The sequence below is a fragment of the Chrysoperla carnea genome, chromosome X, assembly GCF_905475395.1.
Source record: "Chrysoperla carnea chromosome X, inChrCarn1.1, whole genome shotgun sequence".
In the NCBI taxonomy this organism is placed as follows: Eukaryota; Metazoa; Arthropoda; class Insecta; order Neuroptera; family Chrysopidae; genus Chrysoperla; species Chrysoperla carnea.
The window spans coordinates 33,869,663-33,889,382 of NC_058342.1; the positions used below are offsets into that span (position 1 = coordinate 33,869,663).

Consider the following 19,720-nt stretch of genomic DNA (forward strand, 5'->3'; position numbering starts at 1 on the left):
TATTAATTGATTATTATAGTAGGATAATTATCTCGTAAATTAGGCCTGAGATCCAAATTTGCTCAAGAACATTTTATTCTTTTTTTTCTCAGCTTATTCAGGGAGCGAAAGTTCTGACGTCAATAATGGAACACCCTGTATAGGGAATTTCAACAATTAAATAAGTTAATTGTTTATTTTCACTTAGTTTCTTATTTAAATTAAAAAGTTGTAAATAATCAAAATTTCGATCGGAAATATTTTCTTTTTGCAAAAATAATTGATTATTCATTTGACAAAAATTCTAGAGCAAGAGGTTACCGTAGCAAACCTTAGTTGAACAAATTTGATTTAATGAAAAACTTGTATATGTTTTTTTGAAACAACAAGTTATTCAAACAGATAGAGATAGTACCCCAAAGCTCACCAGTTTTCTGTATCTTGTGCGTCCTCTTCGTTTGTTGGTACATCGCTCGGAGGTGTTAAATATCCAGCTAAACGTCTACCCCGATTACGTCGTAATGAATGGCCCAACTTAAAACTTTGCCGAAATGATGCTCTCGCACGATTAACTAAAAAAAAAAAAAAACATTCATCTGTGATTAAAGATATTTAAACATGTTTTTTTGGGGATATCATTTTATTATTTACAGAAAAATCGCTCTAGCGTTGCAATAAATCGGAAACTGTTTGTCCAATTGTCAAATAAACCCGATTTTTGTATTTTTTGGGTCAAAATTACTCCAATAAACCTTAAGAAAAAGTTTTTTATCCCTGATTTCGATGAAACTCAATACATAAGATAACTTTGACCGAAAAAGTACAAAAATTGGATTTATTTGACAACTTCACGATTAGTTTTTTTTAAAATCTACCAAAATTGTTCTAGCTATTGCAATTTTACGAAAATTATTCGTCCAAACGCCAAATGGACTCAATTTTTGTAATATTTTGAGTAATAATTACCTAATAAGCGGAGTTTTATCAAATTCGGGAAGAAATTTCCAAGAATCGGGAAATTATTTTGATCTCAAATTCCGATGAAACTCAGTTTGGGTATTAGATTAATAGTTTTTAAGATATTTATATAAATGTATTGAGATATCTATATAATTTTGGTATGGCACCCTAAAAAGTAAGTACAATACGGCAAACAATTTTAGTTTGAAGCGCCTTGTTCAATTTTTTGGATTATGTAATTATTTTGTTAATTGGTACTTAATAAAAAATAAATATGTTAATTTGTTTGCTTATTGAAGTGTAGCAAATACCAATCAAGTACCAAAGTATCTCACTAAGTACTTGTTTAAAGTTTTAACCCTCAATATTTGTGGATTATTTCCTCATCCCCCCATGAATCGCCCAGCTCGTTGATTGTATCAGTATCATGACACATTGACACTAAAACCAACACCAGTCACCAACAATAGCCGCAACCCCTTTGTACGGTTTCAATAATAAATATTTTTCTAATCTTATTTAACTTAAAGACACATTTAAGTCATTTATTTTTTAATATGTGGGTCCGTAGCCTCAAACAATCATCACAACGGCGGCAAATAGGGGCCAAGTTCATTTAAGAAGAATAGGAAAAGTATCAATTCTAGGCATGTTCAAGTAAAAATATAGAAGAAAAAACGCAAATTTTTTGTGAATTAGATAGGAGCAGCTGCCCCACTTTCGCGACGCCCATGAAACGTCACACTTTTGCAGCTACAAGAATTTAATGATAATTTCGGAAAAGTTACCTCTTGTCTATTTGTTTTATATATACAACAGGTACACTTTTCTGAGATTGTTATTGGATTTCTTTTTCATCAACATCTGTGGAAATCTCGTACTTTTCGACCCTTGACCCATGATTCACCCCCGTAAGAAAAAGTTTTAATTTTGACTTCTATGGAAGTACCGAAGGGGTGGCCTGATTAAGGCAGTTCCGATCTCTCTTCCGGAGCTGGATTTATTGACTCTGTGTGTGTGCAAAAATACTTCTCATTTGCCATTATCTAAGCGAAAAATTCCTACCCCTTCCATTTGAACTGATGTGCTAGGATCGGATTGATGCCAAGTTTGTATTGTTCTTTTAATTTTAGTTTTTTTCGATCGTTCTGGAAGTTTTTTAGTTCGAAATTCGTGATCAATATTCGTTGGCAAATGCAATCAATTTAAAGTAACTTTTAATCTTAAGTTGTTTGCATTTGTAAGCTAATATTTATTATTTTCAGCGTTGGTCGAAGTATCTTTTACTTTTTACTATTCCCCAAGCGTAGCAGAACGTTTCGAGGTCGTCGCATGGTGAATTTTTCGAATTTTATCGAGCAAGCAAGTGCTTCAAACAAACCTGATAATAATTTTGGTATCGTCAGCTTTGGTCTGAGTACAATCGAACATGTTCCAAAAGTGGTCTCTACTCTTGATTTACCGTTAACTGTTTTTTGGAAAACGTTAAAAATAATGCGGTTTTACCTCCGTTTTCAGATATCTATGTATAAACCGGCTAAGTGGTCGTGCGAGTTAAATCTTCTTGAAAACGTTCGGATACTGACTGGGAGGTTGCGGATTCGAATCCAGGCTGCGTCAGTGTGAACAATTAAAATTTAATGGGGGTGGGGAGGGGTTGTTAAACACTGTCGTCGCTTGCATAAGAACGAAGTATCTGACTCCATCCACATCATTAAAATTTAATTGTATATTGAATGCAGTTGTAAGTAAAAATAAATAATGATGTGAGTGGCCTCTGTTATAAACTGTATAATTGTAAATGATATTTGATATTTGTATACTTACATTTACTAAGTCTACCCGGTGGAGGTATTGGCGGTTCTTCAGTTAAACTTTGCGGTGATGTTAAATCCTCGAAATTAATGATAAATAAACTAATATCATCGACTTCAGATCGAATTGGTGCAATGACTTCGGAACATAGAAACTTTGTACCTTAAAGAAACAAAAAAAACATTTTTATTTAATTGTTATCGATTCGAAATTTTTTCGGTCAAAAAATTGTTGAAGTTGTGTGGATAATGAATGTTCATTTATTTAAATGGTAATCGATATTTTCAAATGACTTTTTCTTGTTTCAATTCAGTTCGAAATAATGTTGGAATAGATAACTGTGACTCAGAAATTTCGAGATAGAAATTTATTGCGTTATATAATTTATGGATCGAAAATTAAAAACGTTCAAAGTGATTTAGTTTTTTTTTTTTTTTTTTTGTAATCGTTAAAAGTATCAAAGAAGACTCATTTTATTGAATTAAAGTGGTTCGGATGTAAGTCGGATGTTTATTCAATTAAAGTGGTAGTAAATGTAAAAAAATGTTTTAAAAATATCGTACACTAGGCAATTTGTATGACGTAAATGTATTAAAATGCTCTAAAACTATCGTAAACTAGGCAATTTGTTAACATTTTTGGGAGTCCTTCCATAAAGTACTATGTTAAAAATCACAATTTTAAAATTAACAAGTGAAAACAAACAATTGACTGAGTTAATTATTGAAATACCATGCATAGTCCGTGTTGATTTCTTTATCACATTACACATACATAGATGTGACACATACATAACTGATAATCAAGTATAGTACATATTATAAAATTTCCGCCTAATTGGCACCCTCACGGGTAAACAGTGATGTTTACGAAAATATGTTTCAAACAAAAGTTGTTTAATTTTTGATAAGGAACATTTTTTACATTTAAACTTTTGTTCTATCTCTAACGGTTTACAAGATGGGTACTACGGACCCAAGACCCAATTGACCTATAATGCTCATTTACGAACTTGACCTTACTTTTTACGTCCTGAGTACGCTGTATTTCAGGTCGATATCTTTTTTCTTTTTTGAGTTATCGTGTCCACAGACGGACGGACGGACAACCGGAAATGAACTAATTAGGTGATTTTATGAACACCTATGAAAAAATTTTTTTCCTAGCATCATTATTTTTAAGCGTTACAAACTTGGGACTAAACTTAATATACTATGTATATTTCATATATACATGGTATAAAAAGCTTTATTCAAATTGTGAATTTAGGTTGCCCATTCCAACACTAGTTCAAAATAGTTATTGGTAAATTCATTATATATTCTTGTTAATTGATTGAAACTTACTTCAAATATGACTATTATCTATACTTATTGTAAATGAAGGAGTAGGGGAGCAAATGGTGGAGTGGGGGTGAATTTTATATTATTGAAAAAAAATTTATCAAAAAATATTGCATTCGTTTTTCAGTTATAATTACAGTCGAACTTCTTCAACTGTCCTTAAATCGAAAATTACTATTTAAATTATAATACCGTAGTAACTGAGTTTGTTAAAACGTAACCAATTTCGTACGCGATCCTCTCAAAATTTCAAAATTCTATCATCAGTGGTGTTATGTTAGTCAGGACATTGCTCTTTATATACAAAGTTTCCCAGAAGTAACGGAATATAGAGTTCCCCCTTTTGAATCAGGTAGAAAATGACACACAGGTAGAAAGTGACACCCGAGAACTTTAACACCCTGTATATAGATTACATATAATTTTATTTTATCTCGTAAATTAGGCCTCAGATCCAAATTTGGTAAAGAATATTTTCTTCGTTTTTTTCTCAGCTTATTCAGGAAACGAAAGTTGTGCAATCAATAATAGAACAGCCTGTATATAAAATAAATCAAGGTGTACCAAGTTTAGTCCAAAACCGAAGAGATGGCAACCTTAAAAATAATTGAGGAATAGTTTTTCCTTCGAAAGTGTCACATACATGCCAGTATATAAAAAAAAATTAACCCGACCCCGACCCGATATTTAAATATCGAAAATAATTATTTCGAAATAAATAAATATTAGTTAGAAATACTAGAAATCATATAAGTAAATAATATGTCTCTATATGAAAAAATTATTATATTTTTTATTTTATTATTATTATATGTGTGTACTTTTTTATTGCAAAATATATTATTAATAAACTATTGTATTCGAAATTGTAAATAAAAAATTACGATTTGTATAATGTGAATAAAAAATCGTATAATTTATCATACACAAGTAATTTGAATTATAAAGATAATTGGTTATCGATATGATTTTACGTTCATTGTTGTTGTTATGAACAGTAGATATGTTCACATGTGTACAGCCTAACCTGGATAAGTGACAATTTACGAAATAATACCAGGGAATAATACTAGAGATTTCAATAAAACTTGATAGTTTACAAAAATTAAAAAAAATTCCTAGGTCACCGGGCTTTTTATTACTTTTTTTATCGTTCAAAGTTGGCTGAAAAAATGATGATATAGGTTATCCTTTTCAATTGGATATTTCTATATCAAAATTCTAGAGAGTGTGATAAAAAACTATCTAAAATATTTAGACAATCTTGTAGTTTATAAAAATTACCATCAAAATGTAAAGTTGTCAATCATATATCAACAAAATTTTAATTTAATTATGATTTCATCGATGATCCATCATTTGATGAACAGAGACGACAATAGTTAGAGTAGTGATGATTAAAGAGAGATATCTATATTATCAAATTTTATAATCCTCACTTGCACACAATATATTATATATTTTTGCGTGGTATTGTAATAATAACATTTTGAGTACCCGCCTCCTGACATAAAGTGTTTTATGATTGGGTGAAAGATATCTTAGAATATCACGGGAATTACGCATCAGATCAAAATTTAGTAAAGAACTTTTTCGTTCGTCTTCTTGAGCTTAATCTCGTAGCAGACTTTTTTCGAGTCAATTAAAAAACACCCTATATATGTTTATAATTATATCTTGCCAAATTGGTTGTAATAACCGATTGATCGTTTCTGTAATAATAAAGCTTCGTGTAATGGTTTGCAGAGCTTTTTAAATAATATTTTTAGTTATACTTGTCTAAAGCACCGCAGTATGATTATTGGGACATTTAGACATGCAATTGATATAATTAAACTTAAAACATGAGACGTGTAGTGGTGTGTAGTGTTTTGTTGGAGGAGCGAGAGCGAGTAGAGTGGGGGAGCTACTATATAGAGCTCAAATAGTAATGGTGGGGGGAGTGAATTTAAGTCTATAGTAATATTTAAAGGGGTGTTTATACACATTAGACAAAGATGTATACATATTAGAGGGGCTAGGTAAATTTTTCAAATGGAAAATCGTTAATATATACAGGCTGATCTATTACTAGAAATTAGATTTTTCTTCTCAGAACAAGCTTACTTGTCAAAAGATTATTTTCCCGACTATTTATTTATTGGATTATTTTCCGGATTATTTTTCCATTTCTTGTTGTTAATTTGTCAATATTTGAAATAATTGTAATAAATCAAACAGGGTTCGAATCTAAAGATTTGAGATTGCTAAGAGATGTTTGGCTTTTCGATGCTATTTTAGGCAGTATCTGAGAAAATATTCGTCCAATCGTTAAATAATCGTCATATTTGAATTTTTTTGGGTCAAACGCAAATTTTTTTTGCGTTTGCGAGTTGTTTTTTATAGAATTTGATAAAAATCAGTCCATAAGGTAATTTTGACCCAAAGAATTCAAAAATCGTGTTCATTTGCTCATTGGGATTGTAGTTTCTGAGATAACAGATATCTCGATTCGAATTTTGACAATATATCGAAAATTACGCGTCCAAATGTTATGCGAACCCGATTTTTGAATTTTCTGGGTCAAAATTACCTTATATGATGAGTTTTATTCAAATCGGAAACGAAATTTTTTTTTCGATTTTTTGGAATTTTTTTAAGGGGTACCCCTTTGTAAAAATCGAAAAAATCATGAAAAAATTGTTGCTTCGGAATTTGATCAAACTCAGTTTATAAGGTCATTTTGACCCAAAAAATTCAAAAATCGGGTTAATTTAACGATTGGGCGGATAATTTTTGAGAAAAACGATATCTTGAATCAATTTCTTGAATTATCTTGAAAACTGTTCGTCCAATCGTTAAATGAACCCGATTTTTGAATTTTCTGGGTCAAAATTACCTTATATGATGAGTTTTATTCAAATCGGAAACGAAATTTTTTTTTCGATTTTTTGGAATTTTTTTAAGGGGTACCCCTTTGAAAAAATCGAAAAAATCGGAAAATTTTATTTGTCACAGAATTTGATAAAAATCAGTCCATAAGGCAATTTTGACCCATCAAATTCAAAAATCGTCTTCATTTGATCATTGGGCTTGTAGTTTCTGAGATAACAGCTATCTCGATTCGATTTTTGACGTTTTCTCGAAAATAACTCGGCCAAATGTTATATGAACCCGATTTTTGAAATTTTTGGGTCAAAATTACCTTATAAGATAAGTTTTATTCAATTCGGAAACGAAAAATTTTCCTCGATTTTTTGTAATTTGTACCCCTTAGACGAAAATCGAAAAAATCGTGAAAAAATGTTTGTTTCGGAGCTTGATCAAACTCAGTTTTAGAGGTATTTTTGACTCAAAGAATTCAAAAAACGAGTACATTTGGGCATTGCGCTAGTAGTTTCTATATCTCGAACCGATTTTTGACATCACTCTCGTCCAAATGTTAAATGAACCCGATTTTACCCGAACATTACAATCATACTATTTCGAACAACAACACCCTTACTTATGGGGGCTATCTACCAACTGTTCTCCTCACAAATTGCTGTGGGCATAGTGCCAGAACATTTTTAATTTTTTCATACTTATTAAGAATATAATAATACATTTACCATTAAAATTTGATTCCATTGACCGTATCTAATTCGAGATAAACTTAATTAAAGTTCTAATCAACTTTACTTCCCACACAGCTGGCTTTCTATGGACATAGTTTCAAAAAATTATTAATTTTTGTATACTTATTAAGGTAGTATGAGCGCCAAGACAAGTTTCAACTTGTGATTGAAATTATTTTATTTTCAACTTTCATCGTACACTGTATATTTTATGACATACAGGTGAGTGGTACAGTATAGATAAAAATTATATCTAATTTCACTCCAAGCCTCTTTACTGTGCGTATTGAATATGCACAGTAATGAGGTTTCGATGGTTAGGTTATATTGGCTGTCCACGAAGGACACACTTAGGCTATAAGAGAACATTGTGATACCATATATGTGTTTTACCACCTTCCGCTGATAATTTTATTTATCAGCTCCTGAATTTCACAGGCTGAGTGCACCTCCTTCATGCATATACCATGCACTACATCAACCCATCACAACTATTATTTAAATTAATTTTGTTGCGACGGTGGGAATCGAACCCGCTACCCTAAGCATACCGCGGACGGAATTGGTTACGCCTTAACCAACTGAGCTAATAGGGCGATAAAAGCTTGGTTTATATAAGTTTTTTTTTAAATACGTATAATTATAATTATAATACGTATCATTTTTCGTGATACATCCGGTAATTCTTCAAATACAAACATATGAATATCTTTTTTTTTATATTAGAATGAGACCGCAATATATTGTGTATTTATGTATCGTGACAAATGAAAAAGAAAACGTAGTAAAATATTTTTTTTGCCTCTCTCAAATTTTGATTTGAAATTTTCATCTTGAATTTTTTTTTTTTTTAAATTAGAATAATTTTTATGTTAAATGCATAATTCTTGATGTTTTGTTTTTTGCATTTTGCAGATGAAAAAACATTTGTTTTAATTTTCACAATTTCCCAATCATGAATAATTAATTTAATATTTTCATTTCATATTTTTCAATATATTTGTTATTTAATATTGTTGAATTCAAGGTTATAGTTCAGTTATAGGCGTAACTTTATTCGAAAACACGAATACCTTTTTTAAATCTCAAACATGTGTTTATTTAATCCTTGTATGCTCCAAAACCGCACTCCGCGCATACAGGATGTTTTTTAATTGACCCTGGAAAACTGTACTACAAGATTAAGATCAACAAGACGAACGAAAAATTTCTTTTACTAAATTTCGATCTGAGGCATAGTTTTCGAGATATCTTTCATCAAAAAACAGTCGCCATTGTAGTAATTATCAAATAAATAAAAAAAACTCCAAAATATAATAAATAATAAAGTTTTTGGTCTTACCATCTTTTCGATAATATAAAATTTCAGCATGTTTTTCGATGCCGCTAGCTAACGCTTCTCGTAACACATTTACACTATGTTGTGAAGTTAATGGACCCCATAAAAATTGGCATGATGCTGTTCGTTGCATCACTTCAGCACGTGAATGCCCTAAAAAATGCATAGAAATATAGCTCAATAAAACTAACATGTGATATACTTTAAAGCTCTAGTTATTTTAGTAATTACTTAATTGACTTAATTTGACTCAAAATAACGGTTAAAAAAATCTCATGTTCATTTATTTATATAGACTGTGTTAAGGATCTAAGGGTTCATCCAAAAATTGTGTCACCTTTGTGACATCACATGTCAAAGTCTTTTTATCATGAAAAACCATATCAAGGAAACCTAATCTAGGAAATATTTTCTAAAATTTTCGAGAACCAAATGAATGGTGAGAAAGGAGGTCAAAAAATCATAAAACTTGTGTGACGTAATTTATGGATGGCCCCTAAAAGATCGAAAAAGAAGTAATTTTTTTTAAAATATATTAATTTAAAATAATTTTTATAAATATATAAAGCTGTCCATATATGTTCAGTATTATTCCTTTAATTATGAAAATCTTCGTTTTCACTGTACAAGATAAATCGCTCGTGAATTTTCAGTAATAGGTACATTACACCCGACTTTCATTTCAGAGAATGATGGAACATTGGAATATCTTTTGAGGATTTTCATACCTATTATACATAAACTCATCAAAAATGTACTACGAGATAAAATATTGAACGTGTATGGACCGCTGAATAGAATAATAATACAACTTACCCGTTAAACGACAAAATCCATCTGAACAATAAATTATATGATACGTGCCTTGTCGGGAATTCGCAACCAAGAATGAACGGTCTAGAAAAAAAATTAAAACAAATATTCAACTAGTTATTTTTTTGTATTGTTAAGCACTTTTATTAGAGGGGAGATGGGGGATGAGGGGGTTTGTTTGGTTGAGGTGAATGATATATTCAAAATAAAAATTACACATAACCCTATTTATCCTCATTCCTATTAATGCTTTTGAGGTTAAAGCTTGGTTTATTTTTTTGTGTTATGATTTATATACCCCGTATATATGAAATATATATCAAGGTATACTAATTTTAGTCCCAAGTTTGTAATGCTTAAAAATATTGATGCTACGAAGAAAATTTTTGTATAGGTGTTCATAAAAACACCTAATTAATCCATTTGTTCGTCTGTCTGTCAACAAGATAACTCAAAATCGAAAAGAAATATCAAGCTGAAATTTTATAGCGTGGCCAGGACGTAAAAAATGATCAACATATGTCAACTGGGTCTTCCATCTTGTAAAGCGTCAGATTTAGAACAAAAATTTGAATATAAATTTTTTCGTAAACATCACTGTTTAGCCGTAAGGGCATAAATTAAGACACAACTTTGCTGTCTACTTTCTCAAAAACTATAAGATAGGCAGTTGAAAATTTGCAGGTAACTTCAACTAGTGGTCTTGTGAAAGATTCTTGAAAAACGAAACAAAAAATTCTAGGATATACTTTTGAAAATTTAAAACAAAAATAATTGTGTTAGTTTTTTAAGCTTTTCTTATTGGTTAAAAATAATACAAGTATTGACATTTAATAGTTTCTCTACAGTGTATTTCAACAATTAACTCAGTCAATTGATTGTTTTCACTTGGTAATTATTCAAATTCAAATTCATTTATTTATCAATTCATAAAAAAGTTTTTCATTCAATCAAACCCATTTTATCGGTTCATTAGTGATATTATACAAATTCACCCCCTCCTATTTGATTTGACTTTGGGTTAGTGTTACCGCCAAATGACAAGGAAAGAGTGCAGGAATATCTAGTCTAGTGGGAGGCAAATCACAGATTTTTATTCTAAAAATTTCAACAATTCAATAGTATTTTGGTATAAACACATACCCAAACAATAAAATCTATGATATGTCATTATCTGGAGGGGGAGTTAAGTTAGGGCAGCTGACCTGACTATTTTCTCGTAATTCTCGTTACTCGTGGCAATACGTTTGGCCTTTATAACCCCCCGACCAAAAAGAGAAGAGCTATAAGTGAAACATGTTTGTGTACCTGTCTGTCTGTCTGTGACATCGTAGTTTGATTATTCGCAAACGTAAATAGGTCCCATGACTGTACCATCATATATTCTCCAAAGTAGACAGCTTAGTAAACACCTCTCTACGCTACCAAGGACGCGCTTCCTGGCTCTAAGTGCTCGGTAATGGATGAATTTATTGATTTTTCAATTAACAATATCTCGGAAAGTGTGCGTTAGATCTAAATTTGGTAAAGAGCTTTTTCATTCGTCTCGAAGAGCTCAATCTCGCAGTATATTTTTTCAGGATCAATTACAGAACACCGTGTATTTAGCGAACGCATGATTTCCCTAAAGTCAAAGTAAATTGGTCGATATTATTGAATGATGTGAGATGATCCAAAACTTGTTTGTGTAAGGCTAGTTTTAGAAAGTATTCATAACCGTAAAATATCTGTATGCAGTTTGAATAAATATATTTATGTTTTCTGTTGGGACATCAAAAACTTGTTCGAATTTTATTCGGGTGAAAACAAAACGAGTAAATTAGTAGCAACAAGAGAATTAAAAATAATGACAATTGGAAATAATCGTAAATAATATGGACAGGTTACAGATCACAGGTCACAGGACCACCTGAACACCCGACCACCTACACGAACACGGTACACTGTCATGTGAGTTTGATAAACACACCAAATTATAAATCATCTACATTCTGCACGTCCCCATGCTCCATGTGTAACTCCATGTTCTACAACCTCATCTACCAAAAATCATCCCCAAAGATAATCATTTATATAATTATATTGAGAGTTCAATGTTCTATGTGTTTTTTATTTTTTTCATGAGATGTGAATTTTAGTACAATTCGAATTTCATCGAAGTCAGAAATAAAGAACATCTCCTGATTTGACGATTGAACGAATACTTTTTTGAGATATTGCAATAGCTAGAGTGATTTTGTACGATGTTTCGAAAACTACTTTTTCAGTCATGAAATAAACCCAAACTTTGTACTTTTTATTTATCAAATTTCGGAATTTGATAAAACTGGGTTTACTTAAAAAGTTAGTTTCCGAGATTGTAATATATTGTTTATGATATTGTAAAAGCTAGAGCTTTTCGACCAATATTCCATCAATAAAATGAATTGAATTTTTTAGCTCAAAAGTAACGTTGACATACTTTTTTGGCATAATGGCCATAATTTTCAGTTTAAGTTGCGATATATGGACATGAACGCCATATTCTTACAATGCTTTAATGCCAGTGTTTTAGAAAATAAAAAATGTGTTCTTGGTAATACAAAAACTAGATTTCACCCTAAAGGAAGATCATAGTAAAAGCTACGGTAGGCTGCACGTGGAAGAAGGGAGGTATTCAAAGAGGCTGGAATTGAGCCATGTAGTTTATAGACGTTTTTTCACTGGTTAATAAGGCACAAATATTGTTTTTGAGTGAAAAGGCACAAATTTAATCAGTAATATATGTCCCGGTAATGTACTTTATTTCGTCACCAATAGATGCCAGGAAGAGTCATATTTTGCAGTCAATGTTTCAGTTTTTCCTGAAAGCACTGATAAAACAACATTTTCTAAAAATGAAACCTGACCAGACCGATTTTTCGTCCCAAAAACATCCTATATACTAATTTTCATGAAAATCGTTGGAGCCGTTTCTGAGATTGCTGATATATATAAATACAAGAATTGCTCGTTTAAATATGTAAGATATATAAGGGTAGAGATTATGTAGTATTGTTGATATTTCAACGGGTTTTCAGTTTCATAAAAAAGCAGATAATTATTTATTAAAATAAATATAAAAGTTAGTAAATAGTAAATAGCGAGTGATTCAGTGATTCAGTGATAATGTCAATGATTCAGTTGGTTTGGTGTGATGGTGTTGTTAGTGTAATAAAAGCATAATGAAACACAAACAAGATTTGCCATAAAATATGCTGACCATAAATTTTTCTATCTCATTCAAATAAACTGAACCCATCACATTTTTAACGAATTGTAATTGTCAAAAAAAAAAAAAAACAAAATTTTATTGTACTACAAAAATTAACCTAATTTTTTTTGTATGTATCCTATAAAAATGGGCTCAAACTATATTCAATATAAGTTGAACTATTATTTGCTTAAATTTTCTCTAAATTATTGAAAACAAGTGAAAACAAACAATTGACTGAATTAATTGTTGAAATACCATGTATAGACAGTGTTGATTTCTTTATCACATAACACATACATACATGTCACACACACATAACTGATATTCAAGTATGGTACATACCATAAAATTTCCGCCTAATTGGCGCCCTCACGAGTAAACATTCTATCTCTAACGGTTTACAAGATGTATCCTACGGACCCAAGACCCAATTGACCTATGATGCTCATTTACGAACTCGACCTCACTTTTTACGTCCTGAGTACGCAGTTAAAATTTCAGCTCGATATCTTTTTTCGTTTTTGAGTTATCGTGTCCACAGACGGACGGACGGACAACCGGGAATGGACTAATTAGGTGATTCTATGAACACCTATATCAAAATTTTGTGCGTGGCATCAATATTTTTAAGCGTTACAAACTTGGGACGAAACTTAATATACCTTGATATATTTCATATATGCATGGTATAAAAAAAAAATGTTTTCCTCAAAGAAATTAGGAACAATAGACTAACTATTTAAAGCGGTTTTTTCTTTTTTAATTTTATGACTATTTGGGTGAATGACATACCCATCCTGCCCATATGCGTGGATTTGCCACAGCGTGTGAAGCTAGCTGTACTACAGTTTGGATAAATGATTTTAAAAGAATGCTAATTTGATCTTGAATTGATGTTGAAGTATTCATTTGTTAAGGGAGCTCAGTATACAACAATAAGGAGCATGAATTTTTAAATAGATAGATTTATAGATATGTTCATTGTTCAGTGTTCAGACTACATGAAACGAACAATATATTATTATAATTTATTTACTTGACTGCAGCAATGTTGAACTCGAATAGTCGTAGCCGAATGAAGAGTTTTGATGCCCCAGTTTTAACAAACAAACTCATAATAATAGTATGTATGTGTGTGAACGTGTGTGTGTGTATGTGTGTGTGTGGGTACACGATACGTTCATATAGTTTGAGCGTGTATCGTGTGGTATCGTCTATCGTCCTATCATAATGGTTGGTAATGGTTAGAGAGTTGGTAGTTTTAAAAGCATGTCATTTTAACATCATTTATCTACTCAATTATTTGGAATCAAGGTATACAGCAAGCAAAGAGTATAAAATAGAGGTTAAACAAGTGAAAACAAACAACTGATTTAGTTAATTGTTGAAATACCATGGATAGACAGTTTTGATTACGTAATCGTTTGTTTTTTAAACGATTTTGTTATATAAGGTGTTCTATTATTGACTGCAAAACTTTTGCGTCCTGAATAAGCTAAGAAAAATAAGAAAAAAATGTTCTTTACCAAATTTTGATCTGAGGCCTAATTTACGAGATAATTATCCCACACTTATTATAATCAATTAATAAAAAATACATTCCTTAAAATCAAATTTACTCAATTAAACACTACTTAAACAGAAAATGTGGAAGAAATGTCTAATTGCAAAATTACTACAAAAACAAGTGAAAACAAACTATTGGCTGAGTTAATTGTTGAAATATCATGTATAGTCAGTGTTGATTACTCTATCACATTACATATATACCTATACATGTCACACATACATAACTAATAATCCCATATTAAAACATACTATAAAATTTTCATCTAATGTGTGCCCTCGTTAGTAAACAGGGATGTTTAAGCTAAAATGTTTCAAACAAAAGTTCTTTATTTTTTTATAAGGAACATTTTTTACAATTAAATTTTTGTTCTATCTCTAACGGTTTCCAAGATGAGTCCTACGTGCCTTACTTTTACGGGAGGTCGTAAATGAGTACGTTATAAGCACGCTAATTTCAGCTTAATATCTCTTTTCTTTTTTGATTTATCAAGATCACAGACGGGTGGACGTACAGATAACCGACCCTAAAATTTTGTTTGTAGCATCATTATTTTTAAGCTCTAGTAATAAATTTGGGACTAAACTTTTTATACTCTGATATATTTCATTTATAGATTATAAAAATTACGTTCCATGACAGGAGGGAGGGATTTCAAAGGAGGTTGGATTGAGCCACGTAGTTTATGGACACTATCTATGATTTTGACGGACAAGTTGCACAGCTACCAGCTCTCTATCCTTAATAATGTATAATGTAGTTATGTGTTTGTATTTGTATTTGTATAATAATGTATGATAATGTTTTTAGAGGCATTAAAAAACGCCAATAATAACAAAAACTTAGCCACTAACAAAAACAAAGTTAACGTTCACATTAACAATACAAATCATCATTCATTTTCAACTTCAACTTCAACTTCAAGTGTATTTGTTCTCCAAGTTCGAATGTTTCTTAACATTTCTGTCTTCTGTCTCAACTCTTCATCTTTACTGAGTAGTGCTAGGCATTGTTATACCATGCATATATATAATATACAAGGTATACTAAGTTTAGTCCCAAGTTTGTAACGCTTAAAAATTTTGATGATATAAACAATATTTTGCTATAGGTGTCCATAAAATCACCTAATTAGTCCGTCCGTCCGTCCGTCATCACGATAACTAAAAAGTGAAAAGAGATATCAAGCTGAAATTTTTTCAGTGTGTTCAGGACGTAAAAAGTGGGTTTGAGTTTGTAAATGAGCAACATTGGGTTTCGGGTGCGTAGGACCCATCTTGTAAACCGTTAAAGATAGAACAAAAGTTGCGCTGTTTTTTAAACTCTTCTTATTTATAAAAACATAAGACAGGCATTGACATTCAACACTTTCAATACAGAGAATTTCAACATGTAACTCAGTCAATTGTTTGTTTTCATTTGCTTATAAAAACTTTTTTGTTAAAAAAACGGCAAGAAAATATCGTTGTGATTTTGAAGGATACACAATAACAAACCCATGTGAAAATCATTTTCAACTGTTTTTATAATATGTAAAAATCTCATGTCACGATGTTCGTTTACGCTAAGGTCCGAAACTACTTAATCGATTTCAATGAGACGATTCCAATAGTTAAAGTGATTGTAAACCTACAGTATTGTAAAAAAGTTTTGGTTTATTGCACGGAACATACATATAAACCAAATACATGCTTTGTAGTCAAGTAATGAGTTATTTTTAGCTTTACAATACCACACAACTACAAAAATATATAATATATTGTGTGCAAGTGATGCTTATAAATTTGATAATATAGATATCTCTCTTCAATCATTAATAAACTAACTATAGTCGTCTCTATTCATCAAATGATGGATCTTGGATGAACTCATAATTAAATTAAAATTTTGTTTTGATATCATCGACATCCTTATATTTTGATGGTATTCTTATAAACTACAAGATTGTCTAAATATTTTAGATAGTTCTTTATCACACTCTTTAGATGTATTGATATAGAAATATTCAATTGAAAAGGATAACCTATATGATTCATCATTTTTTCAGCCAACTTTGAACGATAAAAAAATTAATGAAAAGCCCGATGACCTAGAAATTTTTTGTGATTTTTGGAAACTTTGTTAATCAAAAAATGTATTTATTTAGTTTTATTGAAATCCCTAGTATTATTCAATCCATGCATATCATCTTAAGGAGTTATGGACACTTATTGAAATCAAATGTCACCATAAAAGGAATATGGCAAAACAATTATAAGGCCTTCCAAATTATTGAACTATTCAGTTTACTCTTCTTAGTGTACATAACTCTTTAACTATTGAACAGAACTATGGTATACACTTTTAAGCTATGTACATCGAGTTTTCTAACATCCTGTATTACTCCTAAATTCATGTATAGTAATTAAATTGTGTTGAATAATTTAGCTGTAATATTCATTGAATGAATTATAACTGAGTCACAACAACGCGTAACCGAGTCAACTAGTAGTTTATGTTATTATCTCCATTATTATTATATTAGGAAGGTGATGACGTAAAGACTGAAGGAAGAGTAGCACGAGGGGATGGACTGATGGTTTGGTTGAACAGAACCAATGAGGCGAATTACAACCCCCATAGTATCATTGAGTAATAGTATATTATTATATAATTTTTCTTAATAATTACTGCAAAGTTTTCATATTAAATTTTCATAAGTTATAAAACGAGTCAAATAACCTTCATTTATATTTTACAAGAAGAAAACTGTCGTTGTGGAAATTTTTTTTTACCGTGCTTGTATTTTCCTAATATGTGCAGATGAAAGATTTCCCAATTAAAATAGCGAACAAGATAAATTGGGTTTGTAGTTACCGAAATATCGCCAAAAATAAAAGTAAATGAGAAATGAACCCAATTTTTCAATTTTTACAAGCTTTTATCGAACGGTTAACGTGAGTGCTGACGGATTAAATTAATCCGTACAAACGTACGGATTAACATTTATTTTATTACACTGGCACTAAATTAAAAATATATTTTCCAGAAATCAATTATAATAAAAATAAAAATTATTCAGCAATTTGTCAACCCCTGACTACGCCACTGATTGTAAATGATCCATTGGCGATCACTTAAATTTGCCACTGGACTTGACAGAAGAATTTTCTGTTTAAAAAATAAGAAAATGGCGTGCGGTGACCTTTGTGGTGTCTCAAGGATTAAATTTTATTTATTGACATTCAAAATAAAATTTAATAGTATTGTCGTTGTCGATACACGTTAACGTTACTCGTTAGTTGTTCGTCGTTACGTTATAAAAATGTTAAAGAATAAAATATTTTTATTAGTTTTTCATATGAAAAGTTGGTGTGAAAAGTGGGTCACAATAAAACAATTTTTCCACAATATAATACACTTTGATTAGACTATTAGTCCATACTGACATACTTTAATTCCATATAGTCCATATAGTCCAAGAGACAGACTAAAATAAATTCGTTGAATTAGCTTAAACTGATAATTTGAGGATTGATTATAGTAGTTGTGTACACACACATACTTCGGTCAGCCAAGCGAACGATAGAACGGGGGTCAGATATATGGTATCGAAACGGCTATGATTTCCTTGGTATTGAAATGAATTTACTAAAGCTGAAAATTGTTAAACAGATTGTATATTACATATAAATAACACTTATGACAGTCAGCCAGTTCAACGTTAGAACAGGGCTGGTCAGTCAGCTCTTATTTATGAACATCAGATTCATTTATGATTTCCGTACAAGCTGTATAACTATTTTCAACTTTAATAAATTCATTTAAATACCACGGAAATCATAAACGAACCTTATTATTTATTATTCACAAATAAGAGCTGACTGACCAGTCCTATTCTAACACTGAACTGACTGACAATCATAACTGTTATTTATATGCAACATACATATCTGTATAACAATTTTCAGTTTTAATAATTCATAAATAATTGTTCATAACTAAGGGCTGACTGACCAGCCCTGTTCTAACGTTTAACTGACTGACTGTCATAACTGTTATTTATATGCAACGTTTCTATAGTATATATCTGACACTAGTTCTATCGTTGGCTTGACTGACCGCAGTATGTGTGTGTACATAAACCACAAATTATCAACATTAGTAAATTCAAGGAATTTTTTGTGGCCTGGCTCTTAATCCAATAATGATGTGAATATGATGTTTATAACATTGACGTGTAAATGGTTGCAATAAAAATGTATAAATAAATTTTCCGTTTAATTGAAAATTAAATGAAAATGTACAAAGTTTTTTTTTTTTTTTTTTTTTTTATTGCTATTTTCATTTTAATTAATTTTAATATCCGGTAATCCGGTTTCAAACAATAGTTCAAAATCAAAATCGGATATTATAAGTACATACTTCTCTCGATAATATTATTATTAAATCATGTACCTACGTCATCGTTTTCCAATCAAATTATTCAATTATTATTGTTTAAATTTTACCGGGTGTATCCATTTTACCTTCAACATAAGGTTAGGTAACGCTAGTTAAAAGTAACTGCTCTGGAGAGGGATTCAATTAGCCGACGATCTTACTAGAAATGGCATCAAAATTTCGTTTATTTTACTATTGAAAACAGTTACAAGTGAAAGTTTGGAAGTTTCAGAGATAGTTTTTGGTACAGGTATCATATACGAAGATACGATAGGAACATAGTTCCAATCGGGTGTCCCACGAAACTTCTCGTTTTTATATCATGCATATATGAAATATACATAGTATATTAAGTTTAGTCCCAAGTTTGTAACGCTTAAAAATAATGATGCTAGGAAAAAAATTTTGTCATAGGTGTTCATAAAATCACCTAATTAGTCCATTTCCGGCTGTCCGTCCGTTCGTCCGTCTGTGGACACGATAACTCAAAAACGAAAAAAGATATCGAGCTGAAATATTTACAAGGTACTCAGGACGTAAAAAGTGAGGTCAAGTTCGTAAATGAGCATCATAGGTCGATTGGGTCTTGGGTCCGTAGGACTCATCTTGTAAACCGTTAGAGATAGAACAAAAGTTAAAATGTAAAAAATG

The 19,720-nt window shown here is 30.8% G+C and overlaps 1 protein-coding gene across 7 annotated transcripts in view; it reads right to left on the reverse strand.

Annotated features, from left to right (window-relative positions):
• LOC123302584 (potassium voltage-gated channel subfamily H member 7) overlaps positions 1-19,720 on the reverse strand; it is a 110,732-nt gene that overhangs the window by 45,549 nt on the left and 45,463 nt on the right. For all 7 annotated transcript variants that reach the window (XM_044885573.1, XM_044885569.1, XM_044885572.1 and 4 more), the window contains exons 2-5: positions 9,849-9,929; positions 9,036-9,185; positions 2,767-2,916; positions 407-551 (exon numbers count right to left, since the gene is read on the reverse strand). In XM_044885573.1, coding sequence (XP_044741508.1) covers positions 407-551; positions 2,767-2,916; positions 9,036-9,185; positions 9,849-9,929 — 526 coding nt within the window. The remainder of the gene's footprint in view (positions 1-406; positions 552-2,766; positions 2,917-9,035; positions 9,186-9,848; positions 9,930-19,720) is intronic.